Raw genomic sequence first — 24,572 nt, 5'->3', positions numbered from 1 at the left:
AGTCAGACGGACCTCACGACTCAGGGCGAGGCGACCGACCCAGTGAACCGACTTTGCCCCCAGCGCATAGTCCCATTTTAAAACCGGAGAAAATCCAATTTGGTGAGTGCTGCGGCCTTCCTCTTGTCCAGGAAGGGGATATTATGTCATACTTTGAGATGCTAACTAGTTAAAATTAGTTAATTAACTAGTTAGTTAACCAATAACTAGAAACCTTGTGTCATTTGCCGGGAAATACTTCTACCGGAAACCGTGATCGGCTGACATCAGCCTCCTGGATCAAGCATCCACCAATCGAGACCTGTCGCGATTGTCTCAAGCTATTTCCCCCTCCGAAAGATCGATGGCCGACAACAACTCCCCAGATTACAAGGCTCTCTTTCTGCAGGCGGAAAAGAGACGCAAAGAGGCCGAAGATGAAGGAAGACGAGAGAAAAGGAGGCGGGAGCAGGAAGAGGAGAGACGGAAACAGGCCGAAGATGAAGGCAGACAGGAGAAAGAGAGACGCGAACAAGCTGAAGAGCGCACTCGACCGACCACTTTCGTGGAATTCTTACGCCATTCCCATGACTTGCTCTCCCGACCGCTGAGAGTCGAGACACCATCTCGCTCGACTACCGGGAAAATACCCCCTCCCACGGGGAAATATTGCCCGACACGGTTGGAACATTGGACAGACTGCCCAGCACAATTGTCGGAGCTCTACAGTTCCGTCTACAGCTACCTGCAGTTGTCACCGGGTGGGCCGCCGCGTCTGTTCTCATCTTTGTCTGAGCTAAAAGGATTAGGCCGACTACTAGGTCGTAAGCCTATAAGCAGCGAGCAAGAACTGGAGGCTTTTGAGCGGTTTGCCGTGGAGGAACACGTCTACGATATAATAACAAAGTTGTGCAAACTACTCGCTGCTCGCGACGAGTTCGGCCTCGGCGATGGAATCCAGTTCAGCAATCATACGAATTCCCTAAACGAGAACGAAGCTATTGAAGCAGATGCAAGCCAACCGTCAAGTGTACACAACCCGAGACCTGATCAGTTCTGCATCCATCGTGTTGACGGCAACACTACCACTCTCCTCACATCTGTCGAGTATAAGCCGCCCCACAAGCTTTCCGTCTCCACCATCCGTCTGGGTCTCCGACCAATGGACTTATGGAAGGATATGGTCAAATCAAACAAAATACCGACAAACCAGGAAGCGAAGTTGAGGTACAATGCAGAGCGACTTGTCTGCTCCACTCTTGTCCAGGAATATCACGTGATGATTCAGGAGGGACTCGAGTATTCCTATGTGACTAATGGGATTGCCCGTGTCCTACTCTATGTTTCACGTGATACACCTAGCACGCTTTATTACTTTTTCTGTGATCCCAACAGCGAAGTCAACCCAGAAGATGAGTATTATTCTCAGCTACTGAAGACTTCTGTTGCAAGAACACTATGTCTGTGCTTGATGGCCTTTCGATCACCTACGCGTGGCCAGGAATGGCGAAATTCCACACGATCAGAGCTCCCCCTTTGGACGACCAGTTTCGACCACACTCGTTCTCAGATTCCCAAAGCAGAACTGCAACAGACCCTTCCTCACTCCGATAGTACAGCAATGGAGTACACGAGTCCGGAATCCAGTTCATCTTACGAACCACCGTCATCTCCGCCGGATTCCCCAACGGCGGCAGGTCGCCGAGTGTCTACAAGGTCTCAGGCCAGCTGTGCACCGTCGGGTGTACAGCATCGCTCGCAGTCGCCAGACTCATCAGGCTCCGATTCAAACCAAGCAACGGGCCGGAAACGGGGCTTTAGCCAAGTTACATCCTCCCCATCTGCCCAACGAGCAGGTCGTCAACAGGACCCGGGAAATAATCAAGGCACTCAGGCCCGATATCGCGATACGCAATTTTGCTCCCAGCGATGTTTAGTCGGATTGCAGACTGGCGGTGTTCTAGATGACTGTTGTCCAAATGTGATGCTCCATCGTCGAAGCAAGGACGGCCTTCATCATCCCATTACCCCAGAAGATTTGGTGCGTTTACTAAAGGCACAACTGGACGAAAACATTGACAGATGCACACCCCTTGGAGGTTGCGGGGCGTACGGTGCGCCGTTCAAACTAGCCTGTACTATATACGGTTATACTGTCGTCGGAAAAGGAACCACTTCGGGACTGTGGAAAGAAGTCTCTCGCGAAGCGCAGGTATATCAGATTCTGCGGAAGGCCCAAGGGTCTGCTGTGCCTGTTTTCCTGGGTACGATCGACTTGGCGAAAATTTATTTTCTTCATGGGGCTGGAGAGATTCGTCACATGCTCGTCATGGGCTGGGGAGGCGAAAGTACAGCATCGATGGAGCTGACACCGTCGCTCCACCGGGAGATTCGCAGATCAAACAAAGAAATCAAAGCCTTGGGAATCATTCACAAAGATTTGCGACGTGACAATGTTCTTTGGAACGAAGAGCTTGGGCGGGCGTTGATCATCGACTTTCACCGCTCCACATTGAAAAGTCGACCGACTTTGCAGCGGCCACGAGCCGTAAAACGACGATTATGTCAGCCAGAGATAGGAGATCCAAAACGTCTTCACGTGACGTGAGGCAGTGTGCTTGTTTTATTGGATTAGCAACACAATTATGCATGATAATGAAGCATGAAGCATTTCCGGCCCGCATCCGCATGAATCAGTCAGGATTTCTATCTATTATTATCTATCTATTTTATTCTTGATGCCCGCTTTTCCAATGCACCTACATCGCCTCTGATGATATATGATTCTAGATGCGTTGACAATCACGAATTGATCATCCAATTCTGGCTCTCGGACTTGACTTTTGTGTGATGCTATGAATCACATGGAAACCTCGATTCAACTATGAAGTTTCAGGACCGATATTATGGACCGTCGTGTACTAACCGAAAATTTGCGATAAGCGCCGAACCGCTCGACAACCTCGAGGAACGAGATTATCCACATGACTTTCCCAGGTATGCTATTAGACATACATTCCATCAGCAGGCCTCTCTCTGCCAAACTCCTTTGAAAATTTCTCATTTGATTTGGCGGCTAACTTCAAGTATTCGTAGTTCACCTGGTTGACGTCAGCCTCAGCGAGAGCGTGTGCAATTGCTGCGACGTTTTTGATCTGGTTCATGATTGGTCAGCAAGTGTGATGTTCAGTGCCACTCGGACACCCACCTCTCGTCCATTCAGAGCTAAAGACTCCAATCGTCGAAGTTCGTGCTCCTCAACAATGGCAGGTCCTTGCATCGTACATGCCTTGGACAGAAAAGTTGACCAGAGATCTCTGCGAAACTCTCTCGTTAAATTCTCATACTCAATGATCAAATGGATCCGGCTGAGAATTGCGTCATCAAACTGGATACCCCGATTGGAAGTCAAGAAAAGAATTCCCTGATAATATTCCAGCTTTCGGAGGAAAATGGTCACAAGGCGATTGTGGGTATCGTGGTAAGATGTGCGCTGCTCCATGAACGCGTCTGCCTCATCCAAGAGAAGCACGGCATTAAAGTGTTTGGCGATCTTGAATACTGTTTCAAGTTGTTGCTCAAGCGCATTGGAATCCCCGTGGTTAACAACAAGTTCGCCTGCAGATATCTGGAAAAATCAGTGACGCCAAAATCAGCCGAGTTGGATGGTTCATACAGAATAGAGGGGGAGCTTGAAATACTCCGAGGTTGCCTCAACCGTGAAAGTCTTTCCGACTCCCGGTGGGCCACTAGCACAAGTTAGGTTGGGAAGTCTTGATTCATAGACGCTTTGCCAACATACTTCAGAAGAATGTTGAATCCTTGGCCCTTTCCATCAATTACGTCGTCGAACGGTACCGTCGGTATCATCCCTAGGCGGGTTTTCGCCAATGACAAGAGGATGGTCTTGGTCTCTGAAGGGATCTTCAGGCAGTCGAACGACTCGGGTGACCAAACCACGTCCCTAAGAGCACTAACTGCGCACTCCACTGGAATCACATTAGCCGGAAACCAAACCATTGTCAGTCGTGTCACATACAGAACATTTTCTCCTTGAAGCTGAAACAGCAAACTGTTGGGCAGGCGACCAGTAAATCGGCCTCGCTCAGCTTTTGTGCATCTACACCGTCTCCTCGCATTTTCTCCTTCTCTCGCTCACGGCCCTCCATGAGCATTGCACCAATGTCGAATACTGCAATTCCATCCTTATCCTTGACCCCAATGTCGCGGAGTGACGGTCGGGTATAGTTTGGCTGCATTTCATGGAAAAATGCGGCGTCCACTGCCACTCGACTGTTGATGTTGACTTTGATAGCCTTCCCCTTGTTCATAAAGAATGCGCTGCCTTTACAGTGCCGAACGTGTGAGCCGGCCAAATCCCGAAACCTTTGACCCCTCTCGATGAAGTCTTTCCGGACTTGCCCGTGATTTGGATGGTGGTGGAGAGGGAAGGCCTCAAGGGTCTCGATCGGCTTTGACCCCCGAAACTTTGCAACGCGCAGAAAGATTCCGGCCTCGCCGAACTTGACTCCGTCATAATCAAGGAATCGGCACTCGAGATTCAACCACGTCCCGTCATTTTGTGTCATCTCTTCGCCCGCGTCGAATACGACACATCGCGGCTCTTTTGTGCCAATGCATGTGGTACAAACATGGCAACCAGGCTTGAAAAGCGCCCAAAGAAGGTCATATGTAATATGACCGTGCTGCAACATTGACTCGAGACGCTGTAAAGTAGAAGTATATTTGTGCTTGAGGTGGTCGATGAGCAAGAGGAGATGCTTCGCATGTGCCGACTCATGGTCCGAACTGCTATCCATGTTCTCTGCACATCTGTCGAGCTCTGGGAGGAAATGGAAAAGGACGTTTTGCTCGATCTAAATCCACGTCAGTGTGCTCCTTGATGATAATACTGTCTCAATTACCGATGGCTTGTCCTCCATCAGGCTAACGGCCTTGATGTCGTGCAACACGTCTCGCAGGATGTCGCGTAGGCCTTCCGACTTGATGTCTATGAATGACACTACCTCCTTGGACGTCCTGTCTGATCATACTATTAGTAGGTTTTCGGTCCGGCAAGCAAAGGTGTCACATACCAACACGTTCACGGACAACGAATGCGTACTCAGCGTAGTCGTCCAGGTCATTGCTAGTCTCCGTTGGCTCGGCAATCCTGTATTTACATGCTTCTTTGTCCCAGCTAGACCCGTGTCAGCTATCTGGAAAAGTGGAAGGGGTGGTTGGCTGGTGGCTCATACACTTCCACAACTGTTTTGAATTGGGATTTTGATGCCCATTTCTCAAACGACTTGAAATCATCCGGTGTAGTACAGATCTGGCTTTCGATATCAATCTCGTCTATCGCCTGAACATTCTCTTGCTGTTCATTGCTGGCAGAAGAAGATCGAACAGGCTTAGTTGCCAGGGAGGGTTCAGCTGACCCACATTCATCGTGGGTGAGCTTGACCATCAACTGCTTCAGTCGAACCATGTCGAGGCCTGGTGGGGATTGGTCCTGGGAGACGGGAGTGTTTGGAGGTTCTTGGTCGGCAAGATCGAGCAGCGCGTTCTCAAGAAACTCACCAAAGAGAAGAATCAGATCCTTCAAGGTGGCAGGAGACATAGTCGACTCCTTCGTTGGACTATCTGGTGGCGTCAAGCCTTGGTGACTATCGGAGGAAGTTTTTTTCAATGCCATGTTGTGCGGCTAATGACTGAGACTAGAATTGGTTGTCGAAAAGGTTGTAAAATCGATTACAAAGGTTGATGTGAATATCAATGAAAGATTCATGGAACGGATGAAGCTGCTTTCTTTTATATCTCCGTTGCCCCCTCTCAATCCTTGATCTGTTGATCCTGTGCAGAAGTACATGCTGCGAGTGTATGAAATTATATGCATGAGGGGGCTCACAAATGAGAATGATTGGCTTGGAAATTCTACAAATAATCAATGGTAGATTGATGGAAGATTGAGTGGAAGATTGAGTGGAAGATTGAGTGGAAGATTGAGTGGAAGATTGAATGGAAGATTAAGTGGCTTTGAAGGCTAGGCTAAGCGGAGCAAATTGTCAAGCTGAAAGAAAGCAGCCAAGAAACACATGAGGAGCGGACCGATAGTACGAGAGACCTATAATTTGGCCTTGATTCACAGCGCTCACTAATTAGTGATGAACCTAGTTGATTAACTAATTAAAATCAATGTCAACTCTCAGCATCGATGGGCCGGGATGATCGATAAGGCCACGGGAGAATGTAATCCCGCTGCCCCTCCTTCCCCTGTCGCGCATGATTTATCGTCGGGCAGCAACTGCTCGGATATATTATTTACTCTTGAGTATTGTCAGCTTTCATTTTCCCAGAGTGTGGGTGAAAATATCTGAAATCAAAAGTCATTTGAATGTTTTCTTGTCTAACCAGGCGCCTTGTCCCTTCCAGAACAAACCGAAACGACCGTCTCGAATAGTCAGCCGACTCCTCTGGCGTTGGTAACCCAGCAGCTCCGAAAGCTCAGTCTCGCGAAGAAGGCTTTTTGTTCTCAGCGGTACTTCATCTACCCAAACCACATATCTTTCGGCAGAGCAAACCACGATTCTCTCCTCTTGGTCTGGGTCGCTTCAGACCACAAAATACGCACTTCTTGATTATGTGCTCGGTCGCTTGATAATTTGAAATGTCAACCAATGTGTGTTGCTTCTCTTGAACTGAATACTGGCACGTCTAATACGGGAGACCTTTAGGTCGGAGATGCAGCTCTCAGAGGCGAAGAGGAATATATTCGAGGGCATATATTCGATGGAGTGGATTATGAGAGGCACATTATTGGCAAGGGCACCCTTATCATGATCATTCCTCCCTCGGCCAGTGAGGAGGAGCCAAAAACACACAGGAATGTGGAGACAGAGATCAAGATTCCAGTTCCACCGAGACACGAGGTCAAGGTACTAGATGCCCTAGTAATGATGACCACGTAGGTTTCAGTTTCAGCTTTTCGAGAAACTGCATACCAGCCCTCTGCCCAACTAACAGAGTGATGGATATATCTGCATTTGTGTCCTCGGGTATGATCGTCGTGAAACAATCAGTGGTCTCTTCTCCTGCCGCTCTTTCCATCTTCCATTGCTTGCTGGCTGGTTTCGATCGCCTTGTACATCAGTTCTCCGAGTTGCGGAACGAGGTCCACTGATGCTTCCGAATACGTGAACGCCGGTTCTAGAATGTATTTAGCTTTTTGAATTGATTGTCTGGGTTTTTTTGCTCACGTCTTCCATTGATCAATCCAGTTGGTCGAGGCCTCGACAACATGGCTGCTTGTTCGTACGTGTCAAACACCGTGTTGTCACTTGGTGCTTTTTCTGTTGGGATTTCTAGCTGCTGAAACCCCTCTGAGCCCGGACCTACGGCAATTAGCTTGATTTTCTGGCTTTGAACCAACACTCACGCTGTGTAGTATCTGGCAAATTACATTCAACAACAGCAAGCTCTCGTATAACAGTCCCAGAAAGCCGCGTATCAGACTTTAAAATGCCCCCAAGTCGATCGCGGTTTTGCTGGTTCATATTAGCGACAATGACTTGCCCCAACGCAACTGCACATAAGAGGACCGCATGAGCGCCGCAATCTTTCAGCAGGCTGCGTAAAAACAACTGATATTTTTGGCGCTTCCAGCTGTTGGTTTCTGTATGTAAGATTGTAAGAGCAGCCCCAAGGCTTTTTTTCTCGCTCTTGGTAAGATACTCTCGTAGTGATAGACTCTCGGCTTTGTCAACGAGCCGTTTCAAAGCGTCCGTCGCACTGTACGGCTTTTGCGGTCTGACATATCGTTTCCCCCCCCATATTGAGAAGCAGAAGAGGGGTGGAAGAGGGGTGGAAGAGGGGTGGAAGAGGGGTGGAAGAGGGGTGGAAGAGTGATGGAAGAATAGGTGGAAAAGTGAGTAGAACAAACTGCGGCTACAGCGCATTTGACTGCCGTGTCAAGGATCATTAATCACACGAGCTTTTTCTATTGGCTATTTTGTAGAGTGTGCACGGCTCGCTTCCCTTTATCATATAATTGGTCATGAGGGGACAGCTACGGCATCTCGTCGCTTTCGGAGGACAGGACACTGCAGTATTTGCTGCAGTGATGACTGGGTTATCATCCATATAAGTGGGGCAGTCGTCCAGGATTTGCTTGAACAGAAAGACCGTGCAGCCGCACATAACCTCGGTCCACCAATCCCACGAGCACTGGGCGCGTAGAGCCGCAACCAGACCTGCACCATGTTGCCCACAGTGGGCCAGGCGCTAAGAGAACACTTGCCATGCGCCGTTATGGGTGTAATATGGTTCACGGAATGGTTGGACAAAGTTGCCAACATGCAAACTGTCTTGCTTGGTCACTGAGAAACGCAAATGTTTGACCGTGACGTTTTCTGAGCGCTCAAGCCCCCCGGGAAGTCTACAAATACGTCCCAATTTCCCAATAATCTCCTTTCATCCCCATTGAGCTTCGAAATCCACGACAATTACATTCTTCTGGTACCGTCTACATCCAACGACGTGGATTTATCGCACACTCGAGTTACATCTTATCTTTGAGTGAGTATCAATGATCATCACTGGACAAAAACCGCTTTAGCTGATATGGATGAAACTTACAGGCATCATGTGTCAGAAACTATGACTTGACTCCTAGAAGCGACTAAGAGCGTGCCTAGGAGCCATGTTATGGATTCTGGGATCATATTCGATCCCAAAAAAGTGAGGGCCCCACTTGCGAGATAAAAGTGGGCTCTGGTATGGGTAATAGATATTTAGAATGCAAATTAAAACGCGGGCTTAGTGCAAAGACACCGGTTGAAGAGACATGATGTTGATGAACAATAAATAACCTGCAACCAACGGTTATTTGGGAGTTGACCGGTAGTACAATCAATATCAACGACGCTTTCCACTACAATCAGTACAGTAGAATAAACGAGAATAAACACATAGTCTGTAAGACATCGACGAGTAGTACAAGGCCCATAGTGGTGAGAAACGAGGGCCAACGGCAAGCAAACTTGCAGCTGTTGATTAAACGATCGGTTGTCAGAAATGTGAGGATTGAAAAGAAAATAAAATAATTCACTTTCTTTTATTATAACTGAAAGAAGTAGGGTGTTTGTTGAATATCATTGGCTAGACAACTGTCTCCACTCCAAACCAGCGCATTTTCCCTAATACCTAGGCACCCCCCCAAGTCTACAGCAAAAAATTCATTTCACCCAGGTTAGAGATGTCCTGGGCAAGCCCCGTGCCATGCCTATTTCTGCCATATTTTCCAGGCCCCATTCCAACGTCTTTTTCCACCCTCATAACTTCACGCGAGCTTCTCATTAATTCATGTACTGGCTTTTCCATACCTCTAAAAGCCACTTTGTCTCCACCACGGTTGAATTACGCACGCGATAAGCTGACTACATAGGCTATCTACTTTCCCCTATTGTCAGGGATATACATGAAGCATACGGAACGGATGGAGATATGATCTACGCGGGACCCACATGGTGTATATGGGTTCCCCTGAACGCGAGGAAGCTACCTTTCTTTTGCTTCCTCGCGCTACGTCTTGTATCTAGAGTCAACTATAGTTGTTCTTAATATTGATTATTCATCTTGAAACACTATCCACCTCTATGTATACGTGAGACCCTCACAACTATGAGTCTGATTCCTAGGAGCGACCAAGAGCGTGCCTATGAACTATTATATGGAATCCTAGGGCCGGATATGATCCCAGGAACGTGAGTCTCACTCCCGAAATAATATAGAAAAATAAATCGTGTGGAGTACTTCACGTTTCTATTTCTCTTACTATGCCTCGGCAACGACGGATCATATTTCAACCAAACCCGGATCGAAGTGACGACAATTGCCTTTTGGGAAGTGTTGTCCTAATTTAATGCAATCAACCATGTTCTGCTGATAAGAGAACACGGTCGAAACCCGATTGAAACCCGATTGGGTTCTAGTAGTGCCGTCTGAAACGAATTTCCGTTGGGTGATATCCCCGTAGGAGTGCTAGTTCGCTCGTAGTCGTAGTAGACAATCCGGCCATGCTTCCAAAAGCAATCATCACATGAGCGTTGATTGACGGTGGAAAGTTTGCTCCAGGATCTAGGGGCTAGTCTAAGAGGTCCTATAAACATTCTGATTCGATATTGTTTCGGACACCAAAGTCTTTACAGTGGCTGCCTGGCCGAACAGTAACATGCCCACGCGTCCTCCGTAGCGCGGTGGGCTCGAGGAATATATGATTTATTCTCAAAAAAACCGTCGAAATAGGGGATGTAGGGAATCCGGATTTCCTGACAAGTGCGTGATATGTTAGGAGACGATATGAACGGACAAAGGATACGCGCGGTCGACTTGACTAACCTGCAGCTGCAATGACACCCCGAGTAAATGGTCTTTGTAGATAGTGCTTCAGCTTGGATAGGAAATGCGTGCATAAGAACCAACCGGGTACACCACAACACTTTTGACAGCCCTCATGATGCAGCTTCCTGTATGCCCGAGGTGATTCTTGGGTAGTGAGCTCTCATTGGCTTGCCTGTGCCCCGATCTTATCCTCTCGGTTTGTACCTGAGATGACTAATGTCAAACTGTAGGCTAAAAATGAGAAGACTTTGCGTCTCCTTCCCCTTGCAGGTGGACTTGTGCTAACAGCCTGATTGTCTGCGGAGGTACACTTATCTGCTAGGAAGCAAGACAAAACATCAGCATTCCTGTGTCTTGGATTTCCAGGCCTGGGAAGCCACCAAATGTCATCCGAAGACAACGAGGATCACGCATTCGATACCAGCAGCCTACGCCACTTGAAGATATTTGAAAGGTTGCATGCTTAGCCATAGGTATGATTCGGGTAGTGGTATAGGCTGATCGGGGTTCAGGAGTTGTATCATATAGACAAATCGAATAATGACCTGATACACAGAATCAATAGGGAGAAAGAGGCCGAGGTACGCGATACGAACCTTCTGGTGACTCATCGTCGATAGTATTTATGTGGAAGGGACAGAGAGCATGCAATCGTAATTGTATAGGGGAGCTCGAGCAGACAAGATATTTGTTCGCGTGGCATTCGACTCGAGTGATAGAAATGAGGGTGTTCTCCTGTTGTACGATCCGAGTCAGCAAGGACTGATCTAGTTGGACGAGTTGTCGTAGCGTACCTATTCATGGAAATCCCAAAGTGCGCTTGAGATGGGATAATCAGTTTGCGCAATGATTATATCGGCTTCACAACTAGATCACTTACAACTCTCTGTAATGTAGTCACTAGCCATGCCACGTCGCATTTAAGCTCATCGCAATCCGCACTCGCTTCAAAAAAGCCGCGCTGGGGTGCATAAGACAATTTGTTGAGACAGTAAACGCGCGTTACGAACCCACTTGCGATAAATATTGCACTTCTATGGTGGATGAATGTGTCGCGATGCTAGAGGTTCAGGACTCCACAATAGTGCGAAGGCGGTGGGGACGAGGGCGGAAGACGCGATGGAGCACCCTCGTCGGTCGCCACCTTGGTCTTATCCTCGATCTGGCGGGATAGGCCACGCGCCACAGTATATTTCACCGTCGATGATGGGGTGCCCCTACAATAATGTGAAGATGTTAGTGGTGTTCGTGGTTAGGGGAATAAGGCTTGGCGCGGATAATCAGACACAGCACAGCTATAGGCGATAGATCTCACTCACCTTAGCATGGAAAGGGGAGTCTTAAGGTTCTATGTAACGAAGTTCGCACGTGGATGGCCGTACCATGTTGTTGACTCGCTATCTTGGTTTGCGAACTTCCACCTAGGATATGTTGCATTGTTCGAAGCGACGGGGCTAGGAATAGTGTGTAAGCCATGGCTTTACGTGGAGCACTGACGGTAGTGCAGGGTTATCAGGGCCACTCTGGTGAGCTCCCAAAGGTTCACTGTCAATTTTTAGCCAGTAGATCAGCGTGGAATCCTATAACTTATATGTTCTGATAGTCAACACCAGGGATGAAGAGACCACAAGAAGCTGTGGCCTTTGCCCTGGTGCATTGTGTTCGAACCTCTACGGACCTGGCTGTCCCGCGTCTTTCGGGTCAGTGTAGTTTCAAGTATTTATGGGCCTATATACCTACAGTGTGAGTAGTTACACTTTAAGTTTGTGGTTAACCAGAGCCGCGACAGTAGATTAGCTCGCTATAGTAGAGACGTCTTCGCATAGACGCCTTTACTAGCTAATCCAAATCTCGTATCTCCGATCGGCTGGCGTAAATGGGGCAGTGAATCTGCTTGGAACCACGTCTCTTACAGTACAGGAACTGTCTGGTTTGCTGGTCCACGATGTATACTATAAATGTCAGTACGGTATAAATTCCAGTACTCGATCAAAGGGGGGAACTTATCGAGTGCGTCAGACACAACAAGCCTGCTCGACTTTGCAGAATCACGTGAATAAATAGTAGAGCAATTGCAGGGGTAGAGGACGTATTTATGGGCTTTTCGGCTTCTGTCACTCACCGACCTGGTTGGAAGTGTTGAAGGACACATTTCTTAATCGAGGCCTGTTGAAACCCATGTCTTCTTTTTACCGCGACTATTTGCGGCGACATCTTTGATGCCTTTAGATGCCCCGCGAGAGGCGAGTAAGAGTGGTGCTGAGAGAAAGGGATGCTGAGTCGGTCAAGCAACGTTGGCTGACTGTTGAATCCTTCACGGTCCTCTTAAATTTGGACTTTGTGGGAGATATTCAATCCGCAATGACAGGCACATATTTCTTGTCCTAGTCACCTCATATGTTGGCGACTCAACGTCGGATCACCGAAAAGCTCCTACAATTCCATCCCTAGTAATCATGGACCTTTGTTTCTGGCCTCGCTTTAGTGTTGTGTTGGTTTGTGTTGAGCCGTGGGTCTGTCCGCCTAGACTGCAGAAAGCGAGGTCACGGTAGGATGTGCGGGTGCTCAACCCATCAACTAGTTGAAGCTTGGCCAAACGTTGTCAACACTCAATTTTTGAAGTTGTGACCAACCCTCGAAGATACATTTCTTTTCTTTTCTTTTTCTTTTTCTTTTTTTTTTTTTTCGTTTCTTTCCGAACTTCTTTTTTTGGTCACTTGCCGAGTTTCTGAGGCTTTCAACGAAAGTGGAAGAGGTGTCTAGTTGAGATATCTCACATCAATGGGCGTCCATATCTGGCCCTCAACATCGTCAGGCTTGATCGGTTTTCCCGACCAACTCGTTGAAATCCCTTCTCTCAAATTTACTACCAAGCGCCCGCTGAAAATAAAAGCAAATTCTATTCAGAAGCTGACTGCGTTGATTGACTGATGTGGGGATCGTAAAACCCAGTCTATAGCCATCTGCGTCTGCATATTCTATAAGAGACACCAAGGCTTGTTGGAAACAGTACTGCCCAGATCCTTGACTTTCTCCTGCGGACAAAATGGACCCCCAAACAGCTCGCCGGACCAGGAAAAACAAGGAGAACAGCAGCCCAGTGAATTGCTAATCCTTAGTGATAAGGACAATAATGGGGAACCTCTGATCATGTCCCTCCATCGGTAAGTGAAACCCTTCGGCTTCGAATCCTTTGGCTGACCATCGTAGACCTCCCCTTCGCAACACGAAGATGAAACAAGACATACTTTGGCGACCGAGCCCTTTCAACCCACCCTGAAGGTGCTAGCAGACCTCAAACGTGACGATCCTAAGTTTGCCTTTCTAGCAACCCGTCTTGTTGGACTCTATTGACGCCTATGGGAGCCGTGCGTGTCCAAGCATATCGATGGCCAGGAACCGCAGCAGAGCAATCAGATTCTGAGGGAGGCTGGCACACACCTGAGAAAAGAGAGGGACGGTCTTCAGCTTCACCACAAGAAGCAGGTAGCTCGACTGCGCTTTTTTGAACAGGCATTGGAATCATCTCGGGAACGACTGATTAGCCTACTCGATGACTGGAACTACCCCTCCAATCCAAATTGGCAGGGTTGTCAGACGTTGCGAGAGAAGAGTAAGGAATTGCCTATTCCGGGCTGCCTCGTCTTATATTGGCAACATAGAAATACTACAAGCGGCGACGCAGTGCAAGGGGAATTACACCGCATGCAAAGCAGGTTATATATTACCGAGGCTTTTAACAAGAAGGGCACCAAATAGTCATTATTCATTATCGTGGTCTTTACTGAAATGAGTATATGAACAATCCCGCTTCATTCAAATCAACCTCACCCGTAATTACTCGATATATTATGTATAAAAAAACCGTGGGTCCAGGGACAGCGTTGGGGGAAGCCTAGTCAACAGAGAATGTGCCCAGAGACTCGAATACGGTACGGATTCCGTATGAGGCCAAAGGGACAGTCGGAAGCTAGTGCCTGTTGCATGGACAGCATGCCAGGTGGTTGAGTCTAGCAACTGTCTGCGAAACCGGCACAGATTTCCCAGGGCTGTTTCAACCCGCGGCAGGAAGAACAGATCCTCTCCTATAGTCTCACCAGATACCCCGTCAAATCGCACAAATCGAAATTCTATCCACTGCACATCTTTAGGGAAAAGAAACGCTGACACGTGGACGAAAATGTCGCTAGCCTGAGTAGAGTTGAAAAGAGGATCTGGACCTGTCCATTTGAACCCGGTCAGACTGTCGAGATTGGGGTAGAAAAGGCATTCGATCAAGGAAGGCTCTTGAGTTTCGTATTCGGCAGGGTCATCGTTGCCAAAAGAATCCTGCCACAGATCATTGGGATCAGTAGCGAGACAGGGAGGTGGTGTCGGTATGTCAGAAGGTTCATGCCAGATAGCGTGAAGGTCGAGATCCAAATCGTAGTCTAGTAATGTTAGCGCAAGATATTATCAAGGCAACTGGTACAGACCATTGTTGTTCAGTTCGTTCATTTTTGCTATATGACTGGCCGTCGAACGCTGTAGGGAGAATATGGAAGTGTGTAAAGCAGCGATTTAACGTGGGTTGGGAGGGATGGAAAGCTGGAGGCTGAGCAGTGATTTTATTCCCCTTTTATTACACACAATCAGGTCAACTAGGCGGGATTTATAGCCAGATGCTAAGTTATCGAATGCGTTGGATGTATCAACAGCCGTGCACTGTTGACCCCCGTCACCAAACCCAACTAAAATTCACCAGTGGTTGTATGCGCCTCCAAGGCTATCGCTAATCTTTAGGAGATGAGGCAATAGATAGCGGAAATTAAATGTCATTCTTCCTGCCCATAAACGCTCTACCACATGGAGACTTTACAAAGGTTCAAGCTCATCGACAGAGTGGGCTTGAAGATCGCTCGCTTTCAAGGCTGAAGCAACACCATTACAAAGAGCTTGAACTGCTCTTTTATGGTCCCACAATATTGATGCTTGCACATTGCAGAGCTGTAGAAGGATATCGCTATCGCTTGCTAGCAAGTCATTTGACGCTTGAAGCTGTCGCTGCTCCTCCTCGAGCCGTATTTTCTGGGCCGATTTGACGACGTAGCATTCCCATAGGCAAAAGTACAAGTCGAGCAATTTGAGGGCTGGTGTAGCGAGGGATTCATTGAGGTTTACTACTTGCATGAACTCCGCCGTAAGGGTGCCGCGTGTTCTCACTGGAACTTATTCAATATTAGTGGGTTTTTCAGTTCCTGGCCAGGGGGGTATGACCGACCTTGGGTCCGATCGTTGTGCCGTTTGAAGCTTGCTGTGGATGGTTTTCCAACTTGGGTTCATCCTCTGGAGCTTGGGATACTCGGCATTGTCTCTTGGCTAGCCGGTCAATTGGAGAAGGCGAAGTGGGACGGTCCATTTTGGTCATCGAGATGGATTGGATCAGAAATTACGCTCGGGGGCCATTTATAGCTGACAACTCACGCGAGGCTGCAGTTATTTTTACCAGTGCTTCCTCACCCAGGATCGACCGCACTTTCGAAGCCAGTGAACAGTTAGCTCAACTGTTGATGCTCCACCTCACCAGCTGCCCACCTCAAACTATCCAACAATATACGAAAAGGGGAGAAAGAGTAAACGTTGAAAAATCGTTATCGAACCTATGGAAGGTATTTTGCAAGTGTACTTCTGACGCATTGAATGATAGGCATCAAGTAGAGCTCGTTGAAACTTTACCGTGACGTTAATGACTCCAGAACATTTGAAACAAAGAAATGCAGATATACTGCGTTTGAGCGTAATATTGGTACCAACTGACGTTGGTAACCGCCAATCTCGCATTGTGATACGGACCCACCAAAAGTAGATTTCACTTAACTCTTCTAGGGTACCGATTCTTCTTCTTAGTGACTGCACTAAAAACGTTTGATGAGTATTATCATATCATTGTTGTGAATAGGCGTCTGAATATTATTGTTGTTTCCTAGGTCCCAACCATCTCAAAACTGCCGTCCTTTTTCCATGCACCACGAGCACGTTGACAGTGAGATATTGGGAAAATTTGCTCTTCGAGATTTCGAAGGCTTAAGCGAGAGCTTCATGTATTCAAATATGCTCTTAGTATCCTCCCCCAGACATACATGTACCTGCCGCCGCTTCTGAATTGGAACGCACACGCGGATCAGCCGCCCCATCCTCAGAAGCGTCCCCACACGAAGATGACAGATATAAAAGTGACAATGGGGCCTCTATCAGTTTGCGATACACTACCGCAAACATTCACAATGCAGACTGAAACTAATCTCTTTTTAGTTCTACAACCTGTCGGGTCGGTCGTGTGAGAACAAAGAGCCTTCGGGTGGCCATTCCGTGCGAAACTCATTCGTGAGGGCACTTGAGGGACCACACTGCGTGGACGAGTAACAAAATTTCGTTATTCGCGAATCCCATCGATTGTACTGGATGCATGTAACAACTGCACAATTGAAGCCGCTTGTCGTCTGGAGAATGTCCGGATCCTCGATCTTCACGGCTCGGGCCAACCTAGGGGTATGTCGCTGGTTTGGCTTCTTCGCCAGGCGGCCTCTTCCGGCTTTGGGGAAGACACATTGGGGAAAACGGCTGTGGCGACACTGTGGCACATGCTGGTTGGCCATTTATGTACCAATAGAGCCGAATTATGAGGTTCCAAGTGAACCGTGACATCTTTGGCTTGATCCAACAGATGCAAAAATCGGGTGGCCCACACGTTTGCCCGACAGCGATGACGTATGCACTCAAAGCAAAGTAACTGCTTTGCAGCTGAGGAAATTTCCTGCGCTAGTGGATACACTAACGGAGGGCTCTGGAGCAGCTGAAAGCACAATACTCCATTTATCCGGGAGGCAAGCGGAACGGTGTTTTGACAGTGATTCCCGTCATATCCTACCCATATGCACCGCTCACGGTGCAAGGGATCGCCCAATACTTGGCCCAATACCCATTGTAGATGTGAAGAATTCCAGGACATGATAAAAAAGTAAATGTATAGGCGTCTCGGGTCAATCGCGAGGTTTGCATGTAATCAGCTGGAGAAGATGTTATTGTTGAGCGGATATCTGTGATCATGTAGGGCGATTATAATATATATAAGTTTTAAAAAGTATATAGTAGGCTTTTCAACTTGCTCTTTCGCCAGTACATGCCCGCGCAGAAGACGTGTGACTTAGCTAGTTCCCAGCACTCCTCATCTTGTTCCTGAAAAGCGGTTATTATTTCCTGGGAGCTCTAGCCACATTTGTCGGGATACGCGCGAGGCATACACAATGAGTGGAGATACGATATGCGGGACTCACATGGCATCTGGGCTCACTGGGATGTATACGCGACTTTCCCCTTACAACTGGGCCTCAAGATCCGAGAAACCGGCAAATAATTCATATAGCAGTGTAGCAATAGAGCCTAGGGGACCCACTTTAAGGGCGAACATACCACATGTCGTATCCAGAGCCTCTGGTCTTGAAGCTCATGAACCAACACGCTCTTCGAAATGCCCCTAGGCGACTCACAGTTTGCCAGCTATGCCATTCCGCGAATGCATGGTCCAAATGCACGGCCCACTGAATCCAAAGAGTGAACCAGAATGAGACATCCTTCTTGCGCCCATTGATCAGCGGTATAGCGGTAGATACTGCGTCGCAGTGTATTCTTCGACGTTTCAACTGTTTCAAGGGAGAAGTTCCACGTCAGCAGCCATGACGCGATGTAAGTATAGATCCCATGACGATGGCATATAAAGCTGGCGAGGGAACGCTGCGGAGATTGTGCACCATCAATACCCATTCGAATCATTTTCTGCCTTTGTCATCAGCTCAATGTCTTCTGTACTTCCTTGGAACCCATTTTCTGTCTGCGGGATCCCTCACGGTGGTCCTGTGTCCTGTTGCGGGATGACGAAAAAAGGCGAGCCGTGCAAAAACTCTGTCAAATTTCAAGACACCAAGATCGGCCATGAAAGGTTGACCACTCTCGCCAGAGAGCCGTTTGGCTTGTCAACTTTGCAGTCAAAGCTATGTGATATTGCTAGAGTCTTCCTCTGCGCGAGATGGCACCGTCAACGGCAGGCCGACCAAGTTGGCCAGCGGTGGTATGAAGCAGCCATCCGCAACCAGGCGCGAGTGCCGCATGGCTTTAGAGTTGCCGCTCCATCCATTGCGCATCCGGGCCAGCGTCAGATGTCGTCAGTCTCCAGGAGTCGCCCTGCATCAGGCAACACCGACAGGTCACCTCACGGGCTCAGACAAGACCCACCGGTGCCGCTGTCAACCAACTCCGAGCCAGTGCAACCATTCAATCCATTTGTGACTTCCACAATGCTGCGGACGAACAGTGTTCCATGGCATGTTTCGCCGGCTCAACCAGCTATCCTGACATCGGTCGCTAACATCTGGGCTGGCGTCCAAGACTTGACGCTCAAGGATCTCACCCTGAGCGACCAGGTCGACGACATCCACTGTGTATTTTGTCTTGCCGATGATGAAGATCTTGCAAATGAGAGTGTGATCTTGCGCTGTCAGTGCAAGGCGCTTTCCCACCTGGCCTGCGCGGAAGAGTGGCTGGAAAAACGAAGTACGGGTTTTGGGACGTCATGCTGTGTGTGGTAAGTAGGGCTAATTCCAATCATGCAATACCCAAGACGCTGATCAATACAGTCGAAACGAAGGGCCTTTAGACGCTTTGATTCGCCCACTACGAGTCCAATCGTCGGATGCTGAGACACGTCATATCCACACGGCAACTGAATCATCTGGCGAGAGAGAACTTGCCACTATCAGGAATCCATCACCAAATAACCCGAGTCGGAGTCAGCCGCGACAGCGCTCAGTGGAACCCCAAGGGAGATCAGTCGAGCAGTGTGTGGAGAATGGCCCCTGTCGCTCGGCTAGGCTAGTAGGGGCTCATCTACCACCAGGCCCTTCTACCTCTGCACCGCCCCGCCGGTCAACACGACTAAATTCCATTCGAAGGGGAGCTTAGTTTGCAGCGGAGGTGTGACGGGAATGAGAAATTAGCGAAGTGACTGGCAATCACGCGTGAAGACACGTGACAAGACGCTCCGTATTCGGACCAGCAACATAGAGCATAGCCGTGGTATGGAGTTTTAGAGCAAGTTTAGAAATGATGCAAATGAAGTTCTGGATGTTCAAACTCGCAGAGCACCAAAACTAAAACCACGCGACCTTTTCATCTTTGCAAGTACTAGATGCCAATGCATCCCAAGAACTGTTGGCAGTTTCGCTTAATTTTGGATATTTTTAGGTCGAAACCGTGCGGGCAGATAATAGTTCTTTTTGTTCATACCTAACGGTGGTGGCCAAAGAACTGTAGACATGGTTTTATCTCAGTGGAGCCGTGTCGCGTCAAGACGGAGATTGTGGCAGAAGAAAACATATGAAAACATATCTCGGGCCGGCGAGGGACTCTGGAAAACTTCTGTGCTGGTTATATTGACTCTGGGAATTCATATGTTTAACCTGGAAAACTCGAAAGCATTTCTAGGAGCTGGCTATCCTTGGGAAATACAATTTAGCTCCTGGGGCTTTTACCAATCTCCAGGAAAATGAAGACCTACCCCTGGGATCTTTGCTCTACGTTCCTGACTGAATACAGACTGGCTCTTGGAACAAATTGGTTAGATCTGGGGCCTGTTGCGCTCCTAGGACCCTACTTCTGGATCCTAGAGTCAATATTTTGCCTTCTGAGGTCGCGGAAAGCGCTCACAAGGCACCTTCACCAGGCATGCGCAAAATATGAGACATTGGACCACCCCCAGAAGGCTTGGCTAAAGCCCCAGGAACCACTTATGATTCTAGGAATTAATAACGCTGTCAACAGGAACATGACTTTATCCTCGAAGTGGGAGTAAAAGGCCCCAGAAGCTACGTCGGGCTTCCTGGGGTCAAATAGACCCCTAGGAGCTGCTTATATGCTCCCAGAAACAGCACTAAAGTTTCCGGGAGCGAGAGAACTCACAGGGCCAAGACATGCGTTCCCGGGGCTGATAAAGCTGCCAACAGGAACGTAACTGATTTTGTGAGTGGGGATGTAGAGTGTACGACCCACGCACGATTTCCTGGGGCCATATGATTCCTGGGCGGCTCACATGTTCCAGGGTCAATTTGTGAAGAGTTTACGGCCATCAAGGTTGGTGGCTATTTATGCAGAGCACATCGTCAACCATCACCTATCTTTTACATCAAGCCACTCAGAATACTGCTCCGATATTATCCAATATCGACTCTCTAGTCAGATCAAGCGATGAACATGCTTTGATTCGAACCAGGAAGTTCAATATCTAAATCATCCCGGTAACTGTGCAGTAAAGTCTATTCCTTTCCATGACCCTATCCGTCGCACCTCTAATGTCTATGGGCTCCACCTCCGTCATTCTTCGAAAATCATCATAAAGTTCTGCAATTGTTCTTACTCGTAATACCTGCTGAATCGTTCTTTACAGCCCTACTCTTGTAGGCTGTTGGAACAGCCTCTTTGACTGTTTTGTAGCTCGGTGCGTGTTCTCTGCTAGTGACCCCTTAAGCCGCATACGGCAAAACACACGAGGGACATAATGATCACTAGAGATCCGAAAGCGGCTTGGCCAACGGATCCATAATACATAATCTTGTAATATGGAATGTGGCTTCTCTCCAAAAACTCGAAGAATGTCTGAAAACCGTGGACGCGGCTGGCAATCCAGCCCCCTAATGAGAGCACGATCATACTCACGACGATTTGAATGCACCCGTAGTAAAACCGAGCGGCGCATTTCCCTTGTAGCCACTTCGGGTAGACCACGAGGATTAACCCGAAGATGAAATACAGGGCTGAAACCAGGGGCGCAATCACCATACCGTCGACGACGTCGTCTATGAGGTTTTGAAATGTTAGGTCCAAAATAGAGTCGCTCAGCGTCACGAGGTCGGATCTTGCACGGTCCCGCAGGACGACCGCAAAGTGTACAGTGGCCGAGCTGAGACTGGTAAGGGCTAGCCAAGTGACGGTAAGGGAAATAATGACGAGGCGCATTCGAATCATGGCGGTGGCAGTAGTTGGAGAGATTTTGTGCCCGCAAGAACAGATTTATTGAGTGTAAAGAATTGAGGCAGGTGTCGCTCAAGGGAACAAAGTAAAGAGCCGGAGGTAGAAAGATGAAGCAGGTCATTATCCCCGGGTACTGTAAAGCTTATATGTGATCTTCACGTAAATGCTGCCTTTCCAAAGAATGACCCAGCTGATACTGAGCTGCGCCACATGCGTTTTAATTACCTGGTGCCTTAGTGGCAGCCAAGATAGGCTTTGACTAGATAAGAATGTTTCAAGTTGAAGCACTATTCCTATGCGCAAGGCAGACAGCCCCTACAGAAGTGTCTGATCTCTCAGTACGGGTCCCCGGAAATCACCCGTTTGTTCCTTGGATTTACTTTCCTGATACTATATTATTAACCTCATTAATATGTCTCGTGATTGCGCATGACATCTTTCAAATTTGGGCGAACATCGACGGAAGATTTCTGATACCGACGTAGTTCGCCTTGGTCTGTTTGCGATATATCACTCCGCTGTACCCGAGGAAACTGCGGTTTGCTGTTGATTGGAAATCTACCCAACAGTCCCCAGAAATATGTAGTAACCTCTTTTATATCTCTTTTATTGAGCTTGTGTTTAACAGTCAGTGTAGGATGCGTCTCTTAAGACATGGAAAAACCGTCGCTGTTAGGTGAACCAACGCGGCCGATTAGGAAACGAGCTTCGAGTGGGAAACTTAATCAAGTCCCAGTATTGGCAAAGAAACAACATGGCTCAGATGGGTATCTTCTATAGGCGGTAAATTCACATGCTGCTAGTGTTCAACGGTGTTTTATATTCAACTTCGTGGACGTTGATTCAACTTTCTGACATCATTCACCACCCGTACATCGCCAAAGGTGCTGGAATGAGAACACTCAAAAAATATCATCATGTCGGCACAGTACCAGCGAATTATGACCACAGAACCTAAAGCCTCCAGAGCTCCTGGAAGCACAAAACAGACCCTCGGCCAGTCGGATCTTTATCGTGGCAGCGCGGCGCGGCTGAATCATCGCCCTCTAACAACCCCCAAGTCGTGAGAAATGGAACTCCCTTCCACACGTCCTATTCATGAGCAACAATGATTTGGCAGCCATGTTGCTCCTGGGAATATGCTTCGAATCAATTGGAGGCTCGAGCACCATGTGGATACGGCAACTGGATTAAAACATCCTTGATTCGATCGTGGGTGTGTACGTACCACTATTGTGGCCACATATTGACATCCATAGTCATCCTAGGAGTCGGCGCTGATAATAATAACCCGGAAAATCTTAACTGTGGATATGGTGGGCATGACCACTTCAGCCCCAAACATTTAAAAGGTCATAATTGTCCCACGGTTGATGCTCTCTTGTCCTTCTTTTGCTCCAATAACTTGCCAGTACAACACCATCACCAGCGAAGCCAATCAATCATGGATCACAACCTATCACAGGTTCCAAAGAAGTCCAATACCCCAGACACAGAAGGTCACAATGGACGTACATGCCAAACTGGTATCGTTATTTTAGATCCCCTTCTCGAGGAATCCATCAACTAACATACCTATTTCATGAAGGCAATGAATCGGCTGAAAACTTCCGCCGTGTCGATGGTCTATTCATCCACGGGAATTGCGGCCACGCAAGCCAGGTTTTACAACCGCCTGCTGACAAGTCCACTGGCTCTGTAGCCACAGAGGCAGTCACTTCCGTTGGTACCTCTCTTGCTGGCTCAATGGCCTCTACGTTGTCTCCAAGCGCCATGAAGGCTGTAAGCCAAGACCTGCCCCCTCTAAACACGAAAAAGAGAGCAGCCGAATCCTCAACCCTCCCACGAAAGCGACGCCGACATTCATACTCCACCTCTCAAATACCGGGCCGCTCACAACTGGTGTATCGAAAGAGACCCCCAAGCCTTATAAAAATTAGTAGGGATACGGTCAACGATACAATTCAATACCTACAAACGCTATCCGACCGCACCTTGATCTCCGACACCATTTCCCCCAGGGAGTGGGCCACTATGCATCTCGCCACCCAATTGCTTCAGAGCAGGTACGAAGAGATCATCGTGAGGAAAGAGATGGAAACAGCCGCTGTCCCCGATTTTGATTCCCCACCAACACAGCCAGAAGAGGAGTGCCGGAAGTGTGCTGCTGCGGACGAGGAGCGGCTGTATGACTGAGACGCTCCTCGTTCTTATTACCTTGTCGGCTATATTTTGATAGCGTAACCGGTCATTTGAAATTGAGGAACAAATATAGTGTTATGTAACCATTAATCGGTATTTGAGAACCTGTTGAGCTCCAAATCTATCAGTACATGACTAAGGGACTTTCAGGTGCGAAGGATTTGAACGATTTCCTGCGCGATGTTGGTACGCCCAGCAAACAGAAAGAAATATGAAATATGCAAAGCCAGCTGCATCTTGATCTCCAATCAATGCAATGTATTAGAGAAATCAGGCAGTGTGTGCGAGACCAATCGGGGATAGCAATGAGGAATAGCAATTTCGCAAGTCGAATTGCCTCGAATATCAAAACCAGCCACTCTTTACATTATTCACCCCGCTTCCCTCGTAATGTTGCAATGGCTCTGTGCTCTACAAGTATTGAAATATTTGTGCTATTCCGTTAATCAGCTCATGGCTGCTGGTCCTGATAATTCGGCAGCTTGGTAGTCATTTTGAGTCTAAATGTCAGCATATTAATCCAAGTGACTCATTATGGCATCACCTCTAGACGCTATTAGACTGTAGTATTGGTAAGGCAGGTAATGCTAGAACGCCGAGGCCCAAATCAGCTGTGCCAGTATTCGTCCGAGAATTGTATGAGAGCGTCTCGCCGTGCTGAAAGGCGAGCTTCCAAGCCAAAGGCATACCTAGCCATAACTGAGTCCACCGGGTTATCTCTCTTCACCTGGCCAACATGATAGTTGCAGCGTCAACTAGATCCTGGTGGCATGGAAGTTGCGAGCGATCATTACATGACCATCTAAGTGGAACTCCCTCTGTGCAACGCAATAATTACTGGCAAGTTTGCCACTTCATGAGCCTACCAATCATTGTAATAACCATACCATGTCTGATCTGGTGCGCTCGTTGACTCGTGAGCGAAACATGAG

At 48.1% G+C, this 24,572-nt stretch overlaps 5 protein-coding genes across 5 annotated transcripts; 4 read left to right on the top strand and 1 right to left on the bottom strand.

Moving 5' to 3' along the window:
- Nucleotides 1-343: 343 nt before the first annotated feature.
- N7489_005005 (uncharacterized protein) lies at nucleotides 344-2,587 on the top strand (the record flags this gene model as incomplete). The annotated part of the gene is made up of 1 exon (XM_056710757.1): nucleotides 344-2,587. The coding sequence occupies one exon, from the start codon at nucleotides 344-346 to the stop codon at nucleotides 2,585-2,587; it is 2,244 nt and encodes a 747-aa protein (XP_056569178.1).
- Nucleotides 2,588-2,984: 397 nt separating this feature from the next.
- N7489_005004 (ATP-binding protein) lies at nucleotides 2,985-5,677 on the bottom strand (the record flags this gene model as incomplete). Its single annotated transcript, XM_056710756.1, has 8 exons — nucleotides 2,985-3,134; nucleotides 3,188-3,607; nucleotides 3,656-3,728; nucleotides 3,782-3,968; nucleotides 4,019-4,856; nucleotides 4,905-5,023; nucleotides 5,076-5,179; nucleotides 5,238-5,677. The coding sequence occupies 8 exons, from the start codon at nucleotides 5,675-5,677 to the stop codon at nucleotides 2,985-2,987; spliced, it is 2,331 nt and encodes a 776-aa protein (XP_056569177.1).
- A 1,141-nt stretch (nucleotides 5,678-6,818) lies between these two features.
- N7489_005003 (uncharacterized protein) lies at nucleotides 6,819-7,162 on the top strand (the record flags this gene model as incomplete). The annotated part of the gene is made up of 2 exons (XM_056710755.1): nucleotides 6,819-6,946; nucleotides 7,006-7,162. The coding sequence occupies 2 exons, from the start codon at nucleotides 6,819-6,821 to the stop codon at nucleotides 7,160-7,162; spliced, it is 285 nt and encodes a 94-aa protein (XP_056569176.1).
- A 9,319-nt stretch (nucleotides 7,163-16,481) lies between these two features.
- Nucleotides 16,482-16,782, top strand: N7489_005002 (uncharacterized protein; the record flags this gene model as incomplete). The annotated part of the gene is made up of 2 exons (XM_056710754.1): nucleotides 16,482-16,613; nucleotides 16,672-16,782. Coding segments are annotated over 2 exons (243 nt in total), but the record flags the coding sequence as incomplete, so codon positions are not given.
- A 1,505-nt stretch (nucleotides 16,783-18,287) lies between these two features.
- N7489_005001 (uncharacterized protein) lies at nucleotides 18,288-19,374 on the top strand (the record flags this gene model as incomplete). Its single annotated transcript, XM_056710753.1, has 2 exons — nucleotides 18,288-18,997; nucleotides 19,050-19,374. 2 exons carry the CDS (start codon nucleotides 18,288-18,290, stop codon nucleotides 19,372-19,374), a joined length of 1,035 nt encoding a protein of 344 aa, XP_056569174.1.
- Nucleotides 19,375-24,572: the final 5,198 nt, after the last annotated feature.

Source organism: Penicillium chrysogenum, assembly GCF_028827035.1.
Source record: "Penicillium chrysogenum strain IBT 35668 chromosome Unknown utg000002l_segment0_segment0, whole genome shotgun sequence".
Classification (NCBI taxonomy): domain Eukaryota; kingdom Fungi; phylum Ascomycota; class Eurotiomycetes; order Eurotiales; family Aspergillaceae; genus Penicillium; species Penicillium chrysogenum.
This window is presented reverse-complemented; position numbering and strand designations above follow the sequence as displayed.